The following is a 17,396-nucleotide window of genomic DNA, read 5'->3' on the forward strand; positions in this document are numbered from 1 at the left end:
GTTTTATTCTTCTGAGTTTTATTTCTTCTCTGATCTTTATTGTGTCCCCCCTTCTACTGACTTTGAGCCTCATTTGTTCTTTTCAAGTTTCATTAATTGTGAGTTTAGACTGTTCTTTTGGGATTGTTGTTCTTTCTTGAGGTAGGACTGTATTGCAATATTCTTCCCTCTTAGAACAGCCTTCGCTGCATCCAACAGGTTTTGCACTATTAAGTTGTTGTTGTCATTTGTCTCCATATATTGCTTGATCTCTGTTTTTATTTGGTAATTGATCCATTGAATATTTAGGAGCATGTTGTTAAGCCTCCATGTGTTTGTGGGCTTTTTAATTTTCTTTGCATAGTTTATGTCTAGTTTGATACGTTTGTGATCTGAGAAGCTGGTTGGTAAAGTTTCAGTCTTTTTGAATTTACTGAGGCTCCTTTTGTGGCCTAGTATGCAATCGAGACTGGAAAATGTTCCATGTGCACTTGAGAAGAATGTGTATCCTGCTGCTTTTGGATGGAGTGTTCTGTAGATGTCTGTTAGATCCATCTGTTCTGATGTATTGTTCAGTGTCTCTGTCTCCTTACTTATTTTCTGTCTGGTTGATCTGTCCTTCAGAGTGAGTGGTGTGTAGAAGTCTCCTAAAATGAATGCATTGTCTTCTATTTCCCCCTTTAATTCTGTTAGTATTTGTTTCACATATGTAGTTGCTCATGTGTTGGGTGCATAGATATTTATAATGGTTATATCCTCTTGTTGAACTAACCCCTTTTTCATTATGTAATGTCCTTTTTTGTCTCTTGTGACTTTCTTTGTTTTGAAGTCTGATACAAGTACTGCAACCCCTGCTTTTTCTCCCTGTTAGTTGCATGAAATATCTTTTTCCATCCCTTCACTTTTAGTCTGTATATGTCTTTGGCTTTGAAGTGAGTCTCTTGTAGACAGCATATAGATGGGTCTTATTTTTTAATCCATTCTGTAACTGTATGGCTTTTGATTAGTTCATTCAATCCATTTACATTTATGGTGATTATCGATAGATATGTACTTACTGTGATTGCAGGCTTTAGATTTGTGGTTACCAAAGGTTCAAGGGCAGCTTCTTGACTAAGAGTCTAACCTAACTTGTTTAGTACTCTATTTCAAACACTCTGAAGGTTCTTTTTTTCCCCCCTCTTTTTCTTTCTTCTCAACTCTTTATATATTGTCACATTCTGTACTCTTTATTTATCCCTTAACTGACTTTGTGGGTAGTCGATTTTATTTTGTGTTTGCTTAATAATTGGTCTACTTCCTTTACTGTGGTTTTATTTTCTCTGGTGGCAGCTAATTAGCCTTAGGAATACTTCCATCTATAGCAATCCCTCCAAAATATACTGTAGAGATGGTGTGTGGGAGGTAAATTCTCTCACTTTTGCTTATCTGGAAATTGTTTAATCCATGCTTCAAATTTAAGTAATAATCTTGCCAGGTAGAGTATTCTTGGTTTGAGGCCATTCTGTTTCATTGCATGAAATATATCATGCCACTCTGTTCTGGCCTGGAAGGTTTCTGCTGAGAAGTCTGATCATAGCCTAATGGGTTTTCCTTTGTAGGTGATCTTTTTTCTCTCTCTGGCTGCTTTTAATACTCTGTCCTTGTCCTTGATCTTTGCCACTTTAATTGTTATATGTCTTGGTGTTGTCTTCCTTGGGTCCCTTGTGTTGGGAGGTTTGTGCACCTCCATAGTCTGAAAGACTATTTTCTTCCCCAGATTGGGGCAGTTTTCAGCAATTACCTCATCAAAGAGACTTTCTATCCCCTTTTCTCTTTTTCTTCTTCTTCTGGTACCCCATAATGCGATTATTGTTTCGTTTGGATTGATTGCATAGATCTCTTATTTTTTCATTCCTACAGATCCTTTTCTCTCTTTCTGCCTTAGCTTCTTTGTATTCCTGTTCTCTAATTCCTATTTCTTTACTGTCTCCTCTGCCTCATCTAATCTGTTTTTAAATCACTCCATTGTATGTTTCATTTCAGATATTGTATTTTTCAAAGTGTCTGTCTCTTTCTTGACATCCTCCCTAAGATCTTGAATATTTTTCTGTAACTTCTTGAACATGTTTATGATTTTTATTTTGAAATCTTTTATCAGGAAGATTGGTGATCTCAGTTTCACTTAGCCCTCTTTCTGGTGTTTGAGGGATTTTGGTTTGTACCAGATTCTTTTTCCATTTCCTATTTCTTATGATTGCTATAGAATAATAACTTTGTGTAGGCAGTGCCTTCTTGTGCCCAGAAGCTGTACTCTCCAGAGCTGCCCAGAACCTGGAGTGACAACAGGGATCACAGACATGTGGTGCTGGTGCCTGCTGGGAGGAAAGAGCTCTTTTTTGTGCTCTGGGTACAGTGCTGGCCTCCACTGCCAGGGTCAGTGGGCCAAGCATGCAGGGAGGAGCCTCTATGCTATGCCGTTGTAGCTGCCTTAGGCACAGCCGCCGTCTGTCTGGCCTGGCACAATGGTTGGGGCAGCAGGCATGCAGACCAGTGCCTGCCAGGAGGAAAGAGCAGCCAGCTGTGTATCACAGTGGGGGGGCCTCGGCTGCATTGCCAGCTAGAGGGATGGATCGTGTGAAGCTTCTGAAAGTTCCCAACCTGCTGGGCTCTGTGTACTAGGGCAATTTTTCCCTCCTGTCCTTTCTCCCGAGCAGCAAACTCTGTGTAATCCTTGCCCATTTAGCAGCCCTCTCACTGTTGAGAAGTCTTTCTTTTGGCCCAGAGAAGCCGGTTGTGGGTACCAGCTCTCCACAAGTGGCTATAATCTCAGTCTCTGCAAATATTCTGCCTGTCTTTGCTTTCCAACCCCACTAATCTCCAGAACACCATGTAATGTGGGTTCATGCACCTGGAGCAGATCTCCAGGGGTGGGTGTTCAGCAGTCCTGGGCTTCTACTTCCTCCCCACTCCATTTTTCTTCCTCCCTCTGGTGAGCTGGTGTTGGGAGAGAGCTTGGGTCCCTCCAGATTGGGGCTTTGATACTTTACCCTTTTCCATGAGGTCTTCTCTTCTGTCCAGATGTAGTCTGTCACAGTCTTCTTTCCTGTCATTGTTTCAGGATTAGTTGTATTCACTGTATTTTCATTTGATATGTGGTTTTGGGTGGAGGTTTCTATCTCACTTCTCGTGCTGCCATCTTTAAGCCTTCTCCCTTAACATCTTTTTAATGTCTGAGGGTCTTTATTAATATCCCCTCTTTTATTTCTGATATTGGTGATTTGTGTGTTCTTGTTTTTTATCTTGGTCAGTCTAGCTGTAATTTTATCAATTTCATTAATCTTTTCAGGGAATCAGCTTTTGGTTTCATTGATTTTTCTATTATTTTTCTGTTTTCAATTGCATTGATTTCTGCTTTTTATTTTTACCTCCCTTTTGCTTGTTTTATGTTGATTTTGCTCTTTTACTGGTTTCTTACGTTTTAATCTTGGATTTTGGGCTGAAGCCTTATTTTCTCATATGTAAGTATTTAATTCTGTAAATTTCCCTCTAAGCACTGCTTCACTTAAATCACACAATTTTTGATAGACTAGGTTTTCATTTTTATTCAGTTTAAAATATTTTCTAATTTCCCTCTGATTTCACCTTTGATCATGGGTTATTTAGAAGTCTGGTGTTTAATTTCCAAATATTTGAGGATTTTCCAGGTACCCTTCTGTTATGATTTTTAGTTTATTTCTGGTATAGTATGAGAGCATGTTTTGTATAATTTCCATTCTTTTAAATTTGTTAAGGTTTGTTTTATTACCCCAGAAAAAGATGTATCCTGATGAATGTTACATGTGCACTTGAAAAAAGTGTATCTGCCCACGATGGGTGGAGTCTCCAATAAATGTCAGTGAGCTCAAGTTTTGGTGGTAGTGTTGTTAAGGTCTTCTGTATTTTTGCTGATTTTCTGTCTTATTCTCTTGGCTACTGAGAATGGAGTGTTGATGTCTCCAAGTATGATTGTGGATTTTTCTATTTTACTTAAATGTTTAAAAATATATATGACTGTTGAAAGCAAAAATTATAGCATTTTTGAGGAGTTTCAATATATATGTCCAATATCTTAAAATTCTATCATATTTTTGCTTCATACCTCTTGGAGCTATGTTCTTAGGTATAGCACATTTGACTCTTTTATCATTATGTAATGTTTCTCTTGATACTTGATAGTAGATACTTGCTGCTCCTTAATTTCTGAAGTTCTATATTTCCCCCTAGGACCACTCCTCTTCAATCTGAATAATTTCTTTTAGCATTTCTTTTACGGCAGATCTGATGGTGATCAATCCTCTCTATTTCTCTTCTGACAGTGTCCTTATTTTGCCATAATTCCTGAAGAATATTTTCACTGGCTATAGAATTCCGGTTTGACAGTTTTTTTCCTTCTTTTGGCACCTTAAAGATGTTGTTTCCCTGTTTCATGATCTCCATGGTTTCTGATGAGAAATCTGGTCATTAGAATCATTTCTCCTTTATTTGTTAGTTTTTTTCCTGGCTGCTGTCAAGATTTTTTTCTTAACATTTCTGGTTAATGTACTGTTTCATTAGAGAGGATTTACTTTTGCTTTCAACTGTCAGCTTAGCTAGGGCTAGATCACCCTCATCCAGAGGGGACTGAAGCTGTACTTCATTCTTTGTGAGGGCTTGTCTATTTATGTTTCACTTTTACTCTTCAGGTATAGCTCTTTGGTTTCTCAGTCAGAAGCCAGCGTTGCTGATCAGGGCCATCTTCCTTGGTGGACCCTGAACTCCCATTTCCTCCCCTCCAACCTATGAATATGTCAAGAGGTCTTCTAAGCTTCTTAGTCTGTCATCCCCAGGTTTTACTTTAAGAATCAGTATTGGCTTTGAGGGGTAGAGCTATCATATATGTCACCCCTAATCTTTCCTGATTTATTTTCTTCCAGATCCTGACCCTGCAAATTCTGACTTATGAAATCTCTAATGCATTTAAGCAGTTTAATAAAAAAATGTGTTTTATGATGTGAGGAGACTGAGCTTTAGGATCAAAGGAGAAAAGAGCTCGGGCCTGTTAAACAGCCCTATGAAAATTCCTAACAGTGGCTCTGAGTGAGTCCTGAGTTCTTTCCACCTGGGCCAGGGTCCCTAATCACATAGGTACAAATGTATTCTGAAGGGAGTATATCTTTAATTTGCAAATTTATTTTTACCCCACCCCACCCAAATCTACTTTGCCCTCATTGTTCCCCATACAAGTTATCTTTTATCTTTTCTCATTTTTCTCAGAGGAGGGGTTGGTGTAAAACACCCTAGTCAGGCCAGTGTTGAAAGTGGGAATATTTTAGATTGCTCTGTTGGAAAATGACTTTAGGGTGGAAAGAGTAGAATCAAAGTAGTTAGGAAATGATTTTAATAATCCAAGTGGCATCAATATTGTGCTGTCAAGGGGAGTAGCAGAAATGAAAAAATTAGACATATTTGTAACAAATTTTGGAAGTGCAATTAACAGAAGTGACTGATAGATGTCGGGTAAAGAAAAAACAGGTATCATGGATGACTTTTATGCTTTTTGCTTAAATAACTTAATGATGATGGTGTCATAACTTGAATGGGGAACAGTGAGGGCAGAGTAGATTTGGGAGGGTTTAGGTAAGAATAACTGTCCATATTACAAATATACTCCCTTCAGTATCTGTACCTTTGGAGCAGGGATCCTGGCCTAGGTGGAGAGAACTCAAGACTCCCTCAGAGCCATTGTTAGAAATTTTCATAGGGCTGTTCAATGGGCTCCTGAGCTCTTTTCTCCTTTGATCCTAAAGCTCATTCTCCTCACATCATAGAACACATCCCTTAAGCCCTGTGGTTACAGAAATTCATCAAATTTACATAGCTCTTGAGGATCAGACCTTCTTGTCTAAGTAACTCGAATTCTCAAAACCTAAATTTCCTTGTCTATTAAATGGGCATAATAATTCCTGCCCTGTCTCCCCTCTCCCCACAAGCATTTCCAGGCTCCTGTGAAGAGCAAAGACTATTAGATTTGCATAAGTGCTATTTAAGATGTAATGCTGCTAAAACCTAGAGTAGTGAGCTTATGTATTTCTAGATATCTTCAGAAACATTGGTGGGGAAGGAAATGACAAATCTGTTTGTCTATCATACCAGAGCTGCCTTACCATATACTTGGATTAGGTTTTCCTTGGGCAGCAGGCAACAGGACAGCAGGAGGAACAGGGAAGGTTGTCTGTGGGAAGCTAAAAGACAGAACTTCCTCTCCAGAGGTAACAGTGAGCAAGGGTGAGCAGAACCTGTAAAAGCCCCCTTTCCTGACCATTATTCTAGTTCTAGGAGCCTTGGAGAGGATGCTGAACAGCAGAGCACTGAGTAGGAGAGGCAGAGACAGTTTCCAGCTGCTCTGACAGCTGTCCTATCAGGAAAGACAGACAACCCAAGTCTGTGTGGGAGTTGTGGGGGCTGCCGCTAGGCATAGGAACCGAGACACCAGGCTTTCAGCATTGCAGAGGTGGAGGGTAGGGGCTCTTCCAAATGCATGGGCCTGTCTGAAGAGTAAAGAAAAGTTAGGTTAACAACTATTTGATCAATAAATATGAGAGATGCCCTCACAATATATATATATATATATGTATATATATATATATATATAAACACACTTCCAATTGTAAAATAAATAAGTAACCGGGATGTAATGTATAGCATAAGGAATATAGTCAAAATATTGTAACAACTTGGTATGGTGATACCTGGTACCTAGAAATATCATGTATATAAATGTTGAGTCGCTGTGTTGTACACCTGAAACTAATGTAATGCAATGCTGTTGTCAACTACCCTTCAATAAAAAAAAAAAAAAAAAAAAGTTAGGTTAGAGTGGGAAGGGGATCAGATGATGAAAGCAGGCTAAAGAGGTTGGATTTGATATGTAGGAGAAATGACCAAGACCTGGACAAAGCAATGGAGAGAGGACCTTGACAGGAGCAATGACTCAGGACACCTGTACATACCCCACAGGGAGGGAATTAGAGAAGTAAATATCCAACTTTATATTCTTACTTCCTTCTGATCTGTTGTTCCCTCCACTGGCAAAACCCAACTGAGCTTCTCGGTGCCTGTGCAAGCCAGTGCAGATTACTTCTTTTTCTTCTTTTGGTTTTTGCTTAAAAAGTATCACATTAGAAATATTGTTTTGAACTTTGCTTTTTTCCTTTTAACAATATATCTTAAAGATTGCTCTTCGAATCATTAGACCTTTTATCTCTTTGCTACAGAATATCTACTGTAAAGATGTTCCATTATTGCTTTGCCTAATCTTTTATTCCTATCTAAGCCCTGCTGAAGGCAATAACTATATATATATATATATATATATATATATATATATACAGTTATTTCACACATCATTTCACATTTGTAAAAATAAATTCCTAAAAATGGAATTGGTGGACAAGGGTCATGTGTATTTATAATTTTAAAGGAGAGTGCCAAATTAATCTCCAAAAGGGTTATACTAATTTACATTCTCAGCAGAATGTTACTTTAGTATAGTTTTTATTCATATTTATCTTATTAGAAGTGAAGTTAAGCATCTTTTCATAGTTTCCTTTTCAATTTTTTATTGTGCTAAAGTATACATAACATAGATAAAATGTATCATCCTAATCATATTTAAATACACATTTCAGTGGTATGAAATACATTCATAATGTACAACCATTACTACCATCATCTCCGTAATTCTTTTCATCATGTAAAACTAAAACTCAGTACCCATAAACCCATTAAACAATAACTCCCCACTTGCCCCTCCCCCAGCCGCTGTCAACTCCCTTTTACTTTGTCTTTATGAATTTGACTTCTCTAATTTGACCACCTTGAATAAGCTAGTCACAAAAAGACAAATGCTGTATGGTTTCCACAGTGGCTGCACCATTTTACATTCCCACCAACAGTGTGCAAGGGTTCCAATTTCTCCATATCCTGCCAATACTTGTTTTTTTGTTTTTTGTTTTGGTATTGATCCTAATGAATGTGAAGTGGTGTCTCATTGTAGTTTGGATTTCCATTTCCCTGGTGATTAGTGATGTTGATCATCTTTTCATATGCTTTTTGGCCATTTTGTAAATCTTCCTTTGAGAAATACCAATCCTTTTCGCATTTTTAAACAGGTTGTTAGTTGTTTTGCTGAGTTTTAGGATTTCTCTATATATTCTAGATAGTCATCCTTTATCAAATATATGATTTGTAAATAGTTTCTTTTTACTCTATGGATGGTGTCTTTTGATGCACAAATTTTTATTTTCATTAAGTCCAATTTGTCTTTTTTTCTTTTGTTACCTTTGCCTTTAGTGTCATATCCATGAAATCATTGCCAAATCCAATGTCAAGAAGCTTTTCTCCAGTGTTTTCTTATAACAGTTTTATTATTTCAGGTCTCACATTTAAGTCCTTGATTGATATTTGAGTTTATTTATATGTGAGGTTTTAGGTAATGTTCCTCTTCCTTCTTCTGCATGTTGATGTCCAGTTTTCCCAGCAGCATTTGTTGAGAAACCTGTCCTTTCTCCACTGAGTGGTTTTGGCACTGTTGTCAAAAATCATCTTTATGTATGAGAATTTATTTCTGGGGTCTGTTTCCATTGGTCTGTATATCTGTCATTATGTCATTGCCACACTGTTTTCAATACTGTAGCTTTGCAGTAAGTTTTGAATTCAGGACGTTTGAGTCCTCCAACTTTGTTATTTTCCAAGGTTGTTTTGGCTATTCATGGCCTGTAACAATTCTGTATGAATTTGAGGGTTGGCTTTTCCAGTTTTTCAAAAAAGGCTGGTAAAATTTTGATACAAAGTACATCAAATCTGTAGATTGCTTTGGGTAGTATTGCCATCTTAACAACATTAAGTCTTTCAGTACAAGAACCTAGAATGTCTTCCATTTATTCAGGTTCTTTAGAATTTTTTCAACAAAGTTTTGTAGTAGTCATGTGTGAGATTTTACTTTCTTGGTTACATTTATTCCTTACTATTTTGTTCTTTTTGATGCTATTATAAATGGTATTATTTTATTAAATTCCTTTTCAGATTGTTCATTGCTAATGAATAAAAGTATAACTGATTTTTGCCTATTGATCTTTTATCCTGGAATTTTGCTGAATTTATTAGTCTAATTGTGTGTGTGTGTGTGTGTGTGTGTGTGTGTGTGTGTGTGTGTGCTTTAGGATTTTCTATATTTAAATCATATAATCTGTTAATAGAAGTAGTTTTACTCCCACCTTTCCAATTTAGATGTTTTTTATTTCTTTTCCTTGCCTAATTGCTCTAGCTAGAATTTCCAGTACACTGCTGAATAGAAATGGTGAAAGTGGGCATTCTTGTCTTGTTCCTAATCTCTAAAGGGTAAAACTTTCCATCTTTCACCATTGAGAATGATTTTAACTGTTATTTCATAAGCTCCCTTTATCATGTTGAGGAAGTTCCCTTCTGATCCTAGTTTGTTGAGTGTTTTTATCATGCAAATGTTGGAATTGTCAGATGTTTTTTTTCTACATTACTTGAGAGGATCATGTTTTCTCTTCATTTTATTAATGTGCTATATTACACTGATTGACTTTCATATGTTGACCCACCTTAACACTCTGTGGACAAAACCCTCTTAGTCATGATGTATAATCCTTTTAATATGCTGCTGGATTTGGCTTGCTAGTATTTATTTCATTGAGAAATTTTGTATTTATATCCATTGTGGATATTCATGTGTATTTTTCTTTTGTTACAGTGTCTTTGTCTGGCTTTGCTATCAGGGTAATGTTGGCTTCATAGAATGAGTTAGGAGGTATTCCCTCCTGTTCTATTTTTTAGACGAGTTTGAGGACAGTTAGTCTTAGTTCTTCAAATGTTTGGAGGAATTAACAAGTAAAACCATCTGGTCCTGGGATTTTCTTTGTTGGGAGGTTTTTTATTACTGATTCTTTTTACTTCTTACAGTCTTATTCAGATTTTATATTTCTTCTTGAGTCAATCTTGGTAGTTTGTGTGTTTCTAGGAATTTGTCCATTTCATTTAGGTAATCTAAATTGTTGGTGTACAGTTCACAATATCCTGTTAAAGTCCTTATTCCTGTAAAGTCAGTAGTCATGTCCCACTTTCATTATTTTATTAATTTGAGTCTTCTCTCTTTTTTCTTAATCAGTTTGGCCAAAGATTAGTCAATTTTGTTGATCTTTTCAGAGAACCAACATTTGTTTAGTTGTTTCTCTATATTGCTTTCCTACTCTATTTTTTTTTATTTGGCTCTAATTATTATTATTTCCTTCCCTCTGCTACCTTTGGTTTGCTCCTGTTTTTTCTAGTAAGTTTAGGTTAGTTATTGATTTGAGATCTTTCTTCTTTCTTAATGCTGTGCATCTCCTTCTGGGTACCTCTTTCAGTGTAGCCTATAAGTTTTGGTGTGTTGTGTTTTTATTTTCATGAAGTGTTTTTCAATTTCCCCTGTGATTTTTTTGATCCATTTACTATTTAAAAGTATGCTACTTAATTTTCACATGTTTATGAATTTTCCAAATTTCCTTCTGTTATTGACTTCTAATTTCATTCCATTGTTGTTAGAGAAGATATTTTGTATGGTTTCATTCTTTTTTTAATGTACTGAGACTTTTTCATGAATATATTTATTGTCTATCCCAGTATACTTGAGAAGAATGTTTATTCTTCTGTAGTTGGGTTAAATGATCTGTATTATGTCTGTTAGATTAGTTGGTTTATAGTTTTCTTCATATTGTCTGTTTCCTTGTTTATTTTTCACATAGCTGTTTTGTCCCTTATTTAAAGCAGGGTGTTGAAATCTCCCAACTATTACTATAGAATTGTCTGTTTCTCCTTTCATTTCTGTTAGTTTTTGCTTCATGTAATTACAGGCTCTGTTGTTACATGCATATATGTTTATAATTGCTATATTTCTAGAGAAAATGACCCTTTTCTCAATATATAATGCCTTATTTGTCTCTGAAATAATTTTTGACTTGAGTATATTTTTGTCTGATACTAGTTTAGCCATCCCTGCTCATTTTTGGTTTCTGTTTACTTGGAATTTGTTACCATGCTTTCACCTGCAGCTTAGTTGTGTCTTTGGATCTAAAATAAGCCTCCTATACAAAGCATATAGTTGGATCGTGGGTTGCTTTTTTTTTCTCCTGTTCTGCCAATCTCTGACTTTTGTTCAATGTTTTAATCCATTTACATTTAAAAGTAATTACTTTTAAGGAAGGACTTCTGCCATTTTGCTATTGGTTTTCTATAAATCTTATGTTTTTTTATTCCTCAGTTCCTCCATTGTTGACTTCTGTTTTTGTTTCTTTTTTAGTGTATGATGTGGTGGTTAATTTTATGTGTCAACTTTCTGAGTAGGCTAAGGGATAATTGGGCTAAGGATAAAACATTTCTGGGTGTGTCTGTGAAGGTCTTTCTGGGATATTAGCACTTTATTCAGGAGACTGAGTAAAGAGATCTGTCCTCACCAATGTGGATAGGTATCATCAAGTCCACTGAGGGCATGAATTTTTTTTAAAAAGCAAAGAAAGGGTAAATTTCTTCTGTCTCTTGAGCTGGAAACTCCATATTTTCCTGCCTTCAGAAATTGGAGCTTCTGATTCTTGGGCCTTTGGAGTCCAGCAGCCTCCCATTTCTAAGGCCTTTGGCCTTGGGCAGGGAATTACACCGTCAGGTTCCCTGGTTCTTTGGTCTTTGGACTCAGTTTGAATTACACCACTGGTTCCTAGTTCTCCAGGTTGAGGACAGCAGATACGGGACTTTGTGCCTCCATAACCACATGAACCTTCCTCTAAGTTCATATATGTATATGTATACACACCCACACACACATATACACATACCAATTCCTATAAAAAATATGTACATCTGTATTTGTATCTCCTAGTTATCTCCTCTATCTATATCTACACACTGGTTCAGTTTTTTCTAAGAACCCTAATACACATGGTTTGGATTCCTTTCTCATTTCCTTTTCTGTGTATTTCTTTATTTCCTGTATATTAGTTATTTTCATAGTGGTTACTCTGGGGATTATAATAACAATCCAGTTTGAATTAATACCAATTTAACTTGAGTACTATATAAAATCTCTGCTCCTGTATAACTCCATCCCCTCTATCCCCTGCTATGTTGTTGATGTGACAAATTACATCTGTATGCATTGTATGCCCAATTAGCATGGCTGTATAATTATTGTTTTGTGTATTTGTCTTTTAAATCATATAGGAAAAAACAGAGTAGTTAAAAACTGGAAATACAATAACACTGGTTTTATGTTTACTTATGTAGTTAACTTTATCAGTGTTCTTTATTTCTTCATGTAGTTTCAAGTTACTCTGTAATATTCTTACCTTTCAATATAAAGGACTTTCCTTAGCATTTCTTGTGAGATAGCCCTACTAGTGACATACTTCCTCAGCTTTTAGCTGGAAATGTTTCTATTTCTCTTTCATTTTTGAAGGATAAACTTGCTTAATATAGAATTCTTGGTTGATGGGTTTATTTTATCTTTGAGCACTTTAAATATGTCATCACCCTGCCTTCTGCCCACCATGATTTTTTAGGAGAAATTGATTGTTAATCTTACTGAAGAGTCCTTATATGTGATGAGGCACTCTTCTCTTTTGGCTTTCAGGATTCTCTCTTTGTCTTTGACTTTGAACAATTTTATTGTGTCTCAGTATGGATGTCTTTGAATTTATCCTACTTGGAGCTTATTGAGCTTCTTGAAGAAATCTCAGATTTGGAGTATTTTTGGCAATTATTTCTTCAAATAGTCTTTCTGCTCCTTTCTTTCTTGTCCTTCTGGAACTCCCAATATGTGTATGCTGGCATTCCTGATGGTGTTCCAAAGTATGTTAGGCTGTACTAATTTTTCTTCATTGGTTTTTCGTTCTGTTCCTTGAATAATCTTATTGGCCTCTCTCCAAGTCTGCTGATTCTTTGTTCCATCTCTCCAGATCTGTGGTTGAATTTTTCATTTCACTTATCATACTTTTCAACTCTAGGATTTCTGGTTGGCTACTTTTTATAATCTCTGTCTCTTAATCGATATTCTCTATTTGGTGAGACATTGTTTGTTCTCCTGGTTTCCTTTAGTTTTTTATCTGTAGTTTTCTTTAGCACTTTGAGTATAATTAAGACATTTGATTTAAAATCTTTGTCTAATAAGGTTCATCTCTGGATTTCTTCAGAAGTTTTTCTTCATTTACTTTTTCCTGTGAAGGGAGCCATACTGTCTTACTTCTTTGCATGCCTCATAACTTTTTGTTGAAAACTGGGCATTTTGAATATTTTAACATGGTAACTAGAAATCAAATTCTCCCTCTCTAGGGTTTGTTTTTGCTACTTTTAGTTTGTAGTGATTTAGTGACTTTTCTAAACTGCTTTTACAAAGGGAATATTCTTTGTCATGTGTGGTAACTGAAGTTTCCGGTTAGCTTTGTGGTCAGCTAGTGAAATTTGACAGAGGCTTCCTTAAATACCTGGAGCCAAAAATGAAAAAAAGGCTCTCTTAGCCTTTGCAGATTGATGGGTTTGGAGAGCGCCTTCGGGCTCTGCTTTAGCCTTCACTTCCCATGTAGGCAGGCCCAGAGGTCAGCTGGGGGTGAAAGCCTAGGGTTTTCGCAGGCTTTTTCTAAACATGGTTCTGACTCTGGACACACATGTGCCCCTTTAGATTTCCTGGTACACATGGAACCTTTCAAGGCTTTATTGCCCCCAGCATTTTTCTTCCCAGGCTTTTTGGTCTGTTATCAGGAGGTTGTAGCTGGTATATTTCCTTTTAAATGCTCTTTACAAATGCTGCCCAGGAAGCTGCTCCATCCCTACGAAAGTTTCAAGATGAGCAAAGCAAAGGCAGGTCCCTTAGCCAGTCCCTTCAGAGAACCTCCAGCCATGTCAAACCACCCTACCACAATTCCTTGAAAGCAGTCCATATTTCCCTCTCTGGTATCAGCAAGCCACTTCAGGAACGTGAGCTGCCATCCCCATAGATGCCACTAAGCTGGGAGTCAGGGATGTAGGTGGGTAAGTTAAAACACCGCAGCAGTCTCTTACCAAAATTTAATAGTTTGTTTCTTTATTAATTATTCCCCTGGTTGTTGTAAGTTTTTAAGTTAGTTTTCAGAGCTCTGATAGTCTTTGCCAGCTTAATTGTTGTTTTAATGGAGGCACCTAGTTTTGGAGTTCTCTATACTCTGCCATTTTTAGTGATATCACTCGTATCTTTTTATAATAAAAAATTATTTCTATATATTTTTATGAATTATATGTTCACCTCCTTGACCATATTTTATTGGGTAATTAAGTTTCTCCAATTCATTCATAGTTCTTTACATAGCAAGAAAGCAGCCGGCTACTTGTGATTGGAGTTTCCTATGCTTCCTATTTATTTGTCATTTTCTTGTGATGGTTTCACCACCCAGGGATTTTGATTTTTTTCTTTTGTGTAGTTGAATTTATCAATCTTTTTCTGTCAGGACCTCTGGACTTTGGAGTCATAATTATAAAAGGCCTTCCCTGCTCCAAAATAACAAAATGATTCTCCAGTATATTCTACTAGAACTTCTATGGCTTAATATTCTCACATTTAAATCCTTGATCCATTTTGGATTTATTTTAGTATAAGTTGTGATTAATAGATCCAACCTTTTCCCCTTGCCCAAATGTTCACATTCTTGAAGAAGAGATATTCTTAAGTTTTCTTTTAGCAAGCATTTATTAATGTCAAATAGCCTCTGAAAAAAAAATGCCCCTGTTTTAGGATGACCTGGTTTCTAGTCCTAGTAGCTCTTGCCACTTAATTACCATATGAATGTAGGCAGTTCATTCATCTGGTGAGAACCTTGATCTGTAAACAGTGATAACAGTTTCTGCCCAACCTATCTCACTTGGTTACTATACAATTAACCAAGACGCTGTCTATTCCAAGGGCTGTGGAAGCTCTTGAATGCTAAAAGCTCAGTGTAAGGCAGTGGTACCGATAAGAACAAAATCATAGCAGCACTTATATTTGGGTGGTGCTTTGTCCCATCTAAATATAGCAGCCCAGTGCAGTGTCTGGCATACAGAATGTGTTTGATAGGTATTTATTTGCATATTTATCGAATCTCTATTAAATCTTTACTATTTGCCAAAGGCTACTGTTTAGTCCACTGAGCAAAATACTCCAAACTCATGAACTCATGGAACTTATATTCCATTGAGATGGAGAAGTACAATAGCCCCAATAAATAAGTAAAATGTATAGTATGTTAGATAGTGAGCAGTGGTAAGAAAGAAAATAGGCAGGGAGGGCAAAGGGCATTGGAGCAGAGGGACACAGTTCTGAACAGGATGGTCTGAGAAAGTCTCACTGAGAAGTGGGTATTTGCATAAAGACTAAAGGCTGGTGGGGAATAGACTGAATGGGGCCCAGGAGAGAAAGCAAAAGCCCTGCTAGGAGGCACTTGCTAGCATCCAGGCAAGAAGTGATGGAGGCTTGGACCATGTTAGTAGGAGTGGGGGGACAGGAAAAGTGGGATTCTAGACCTTTCCTTAATGTAGGGTGGACAGGCTTGCTGATAGATTGGATGGATGTGGGGAGAGAGAGAGGCGTTTAGGATGACTCCAGAGGTTTTGTTGAATGGATGAGGCAGTCACGTGTTAATCCTGTTTTACACACCTGAGTAACCGGCACAGAGAGGTTAGGGCACCCATCCAGGGTGGTGCTGCATGTTGGTGGCAAAGGCCAGGCGAGAGCTGCCCGCAGCCCAGGGACTCTGCTGCATCAAGGTGCAGATGCAGGGGCTAAGAAGGCATGGGCCGGAGCTCTGCCCACTGAGCATCCACCCACTTGATCCTCCTCGCAGAGGGAAGGCCCGGCAGGTGCGCAGCCCCACCAGGTGGACAGCCTCACCCTCTGACTGCCCGCTATTGCTGCGGAAGCTCATTTGCAAGGAAGACATCCAGGCTGGCTGCAAGTGCATGATGAAGGCACCACTGGTATCCGATGTGGAGCTCGAGCACTTCCTGTCGGTGCCCCGAGATCCCAGCCAGGTGCTAGTGGTCGGGATTGTCTCAGGCCAGCACCCTGCCAGCACAGCAGAGCTTGAGTGGCTGCTTGACACACTCTACAGTCACCGCCAACAGGGCCGTGCCTCACCCTGCATCCAGGTTGGTCCCAGGCCCAGCCAAGGAGACCCCAGGGTCTGGGAACTGGGAAAGACCCCCACAGAGGGCAAGGATTGGCTGAGCATCTGTCTGAGAGGCTGCCCTCAGCCTCAGCACGTGGGCCTTCTCTCACTGTCTCTTCTCTTCAGGGACTTTGCTACTTTTCCTACTACCTACCATGTTCCACCCTCTCTTCTCTCTCCCACTCATCCTCCTGTCCCAGGATGAATGTTACCACATTGAGGTGGTTGCCTTTTCCGACCTTGAGGCAAGGTCAGGGCACTGCCATTTTCTTCCAGATAAGTTTGTGATTGTCTGTTGGTGTGAGTAGAGCAGAGAGAGGCTCATGGCTGCATCCTCAGTTCTCAGGAATATTTGTAGGCAGCGGCTGAGTGCCTGCTGTGCACTGGTCCTGGGCCCAGCCCCAGAGGGTCTCCTGGTGTGGTAGGGCAGCAACTAGAGCAGTCCCCAGTGAGGGCCATGAAAGGACAGCACAGGGCCTGCTGCCCCTCGAGGTTCAGGGAGAGTCTCCGGGATGAAGGGGCTTTGGGAGGTGGGGGAGTGTTCCCAACCCTGACAGTGGCCTGTGCAGAGGTGGACAGGGGCAGAGGGCCACTGGACGCCCAGTTCATTGTGGCTGAAGTCCCAAGGGTGGATCAGTCAGGGGGCATGGAACCCGCCCCACCTCCTTGCTGCAGAGTCATTCCTGAGTGTCATGATCATCCCATGTCAGCGGCCATTCCTGGCAGGGTTCACACAGTTGAAGGGGAGGCCCCATGCCCAGACCAGCTGGAACAGAGGACACTGCGTGAGCCTGGGAGCTTCATAGCAGCTCCCTTCAGATCCTGTCTTCCTTGTGCCCTCTCCAGTCCCTTGTGCTTGCCCTGTCACCCTTTGCTCCTCCCCAAGTTCTAAGGGTCCATGTGTGCCTCAGGCTGACCATCTCCAGCTCCCCTTACAGTGATGCCACCTCCCTGAACCCCGCCCGCACGCCAGCCCTCAGCCTGCACTGCAGCATGACGCTGGAACCCTTCTGATCAGACACCAGAAGCCTTTTCATTAGTCTCACACATTAAAATCACACGTTTTCTGGTCAACTTCAATTTATTTAGAGACAGTGAACACTTACTGAGTACTGCTCTGCACACTAGACAGATATAATCCCTGCCCATGTGGGAATTCAGAGTTGACTTTAGTGTATTTTGGGGCTATTA

The 17,396-nt window shown here is 38.8% G+C and overlaps 1 protein-coding gene across 1 annotated transcript in view; it reads left to right on the top strand.

The window, feature by feature from the left end:
* The window catches only part of C1H3orf20 (chromosome 1 C3orf20 homolog), a 97,711-nt gene that overhangs the window by 72,283 nt on the left and 8,032 nt on the right, over positions 1–17,396 (top strand). The window contains 1 exon segment of the mRNA XM_057488773.1: positions 15,882–16,185. Coding sequence (XP_057344756.1) covers positions 15,882–16,185 — 304 coding nt within the window.

The sequence above is a fragment of the Manis pentadactyla genome, chromosome 1 (assembly GCF_030020395.1).
Source record: "Manis pentadactyla isolate mManPen7 chromosome 1, mManPen7.hap1, whole genome shotgun sequence".
NCBI classification, from domain to species: Eukaryota; Metazoa; Chordata; class Mammalia; order Pholidota; family Manidae; genus Manis; species Manis pentadactyla.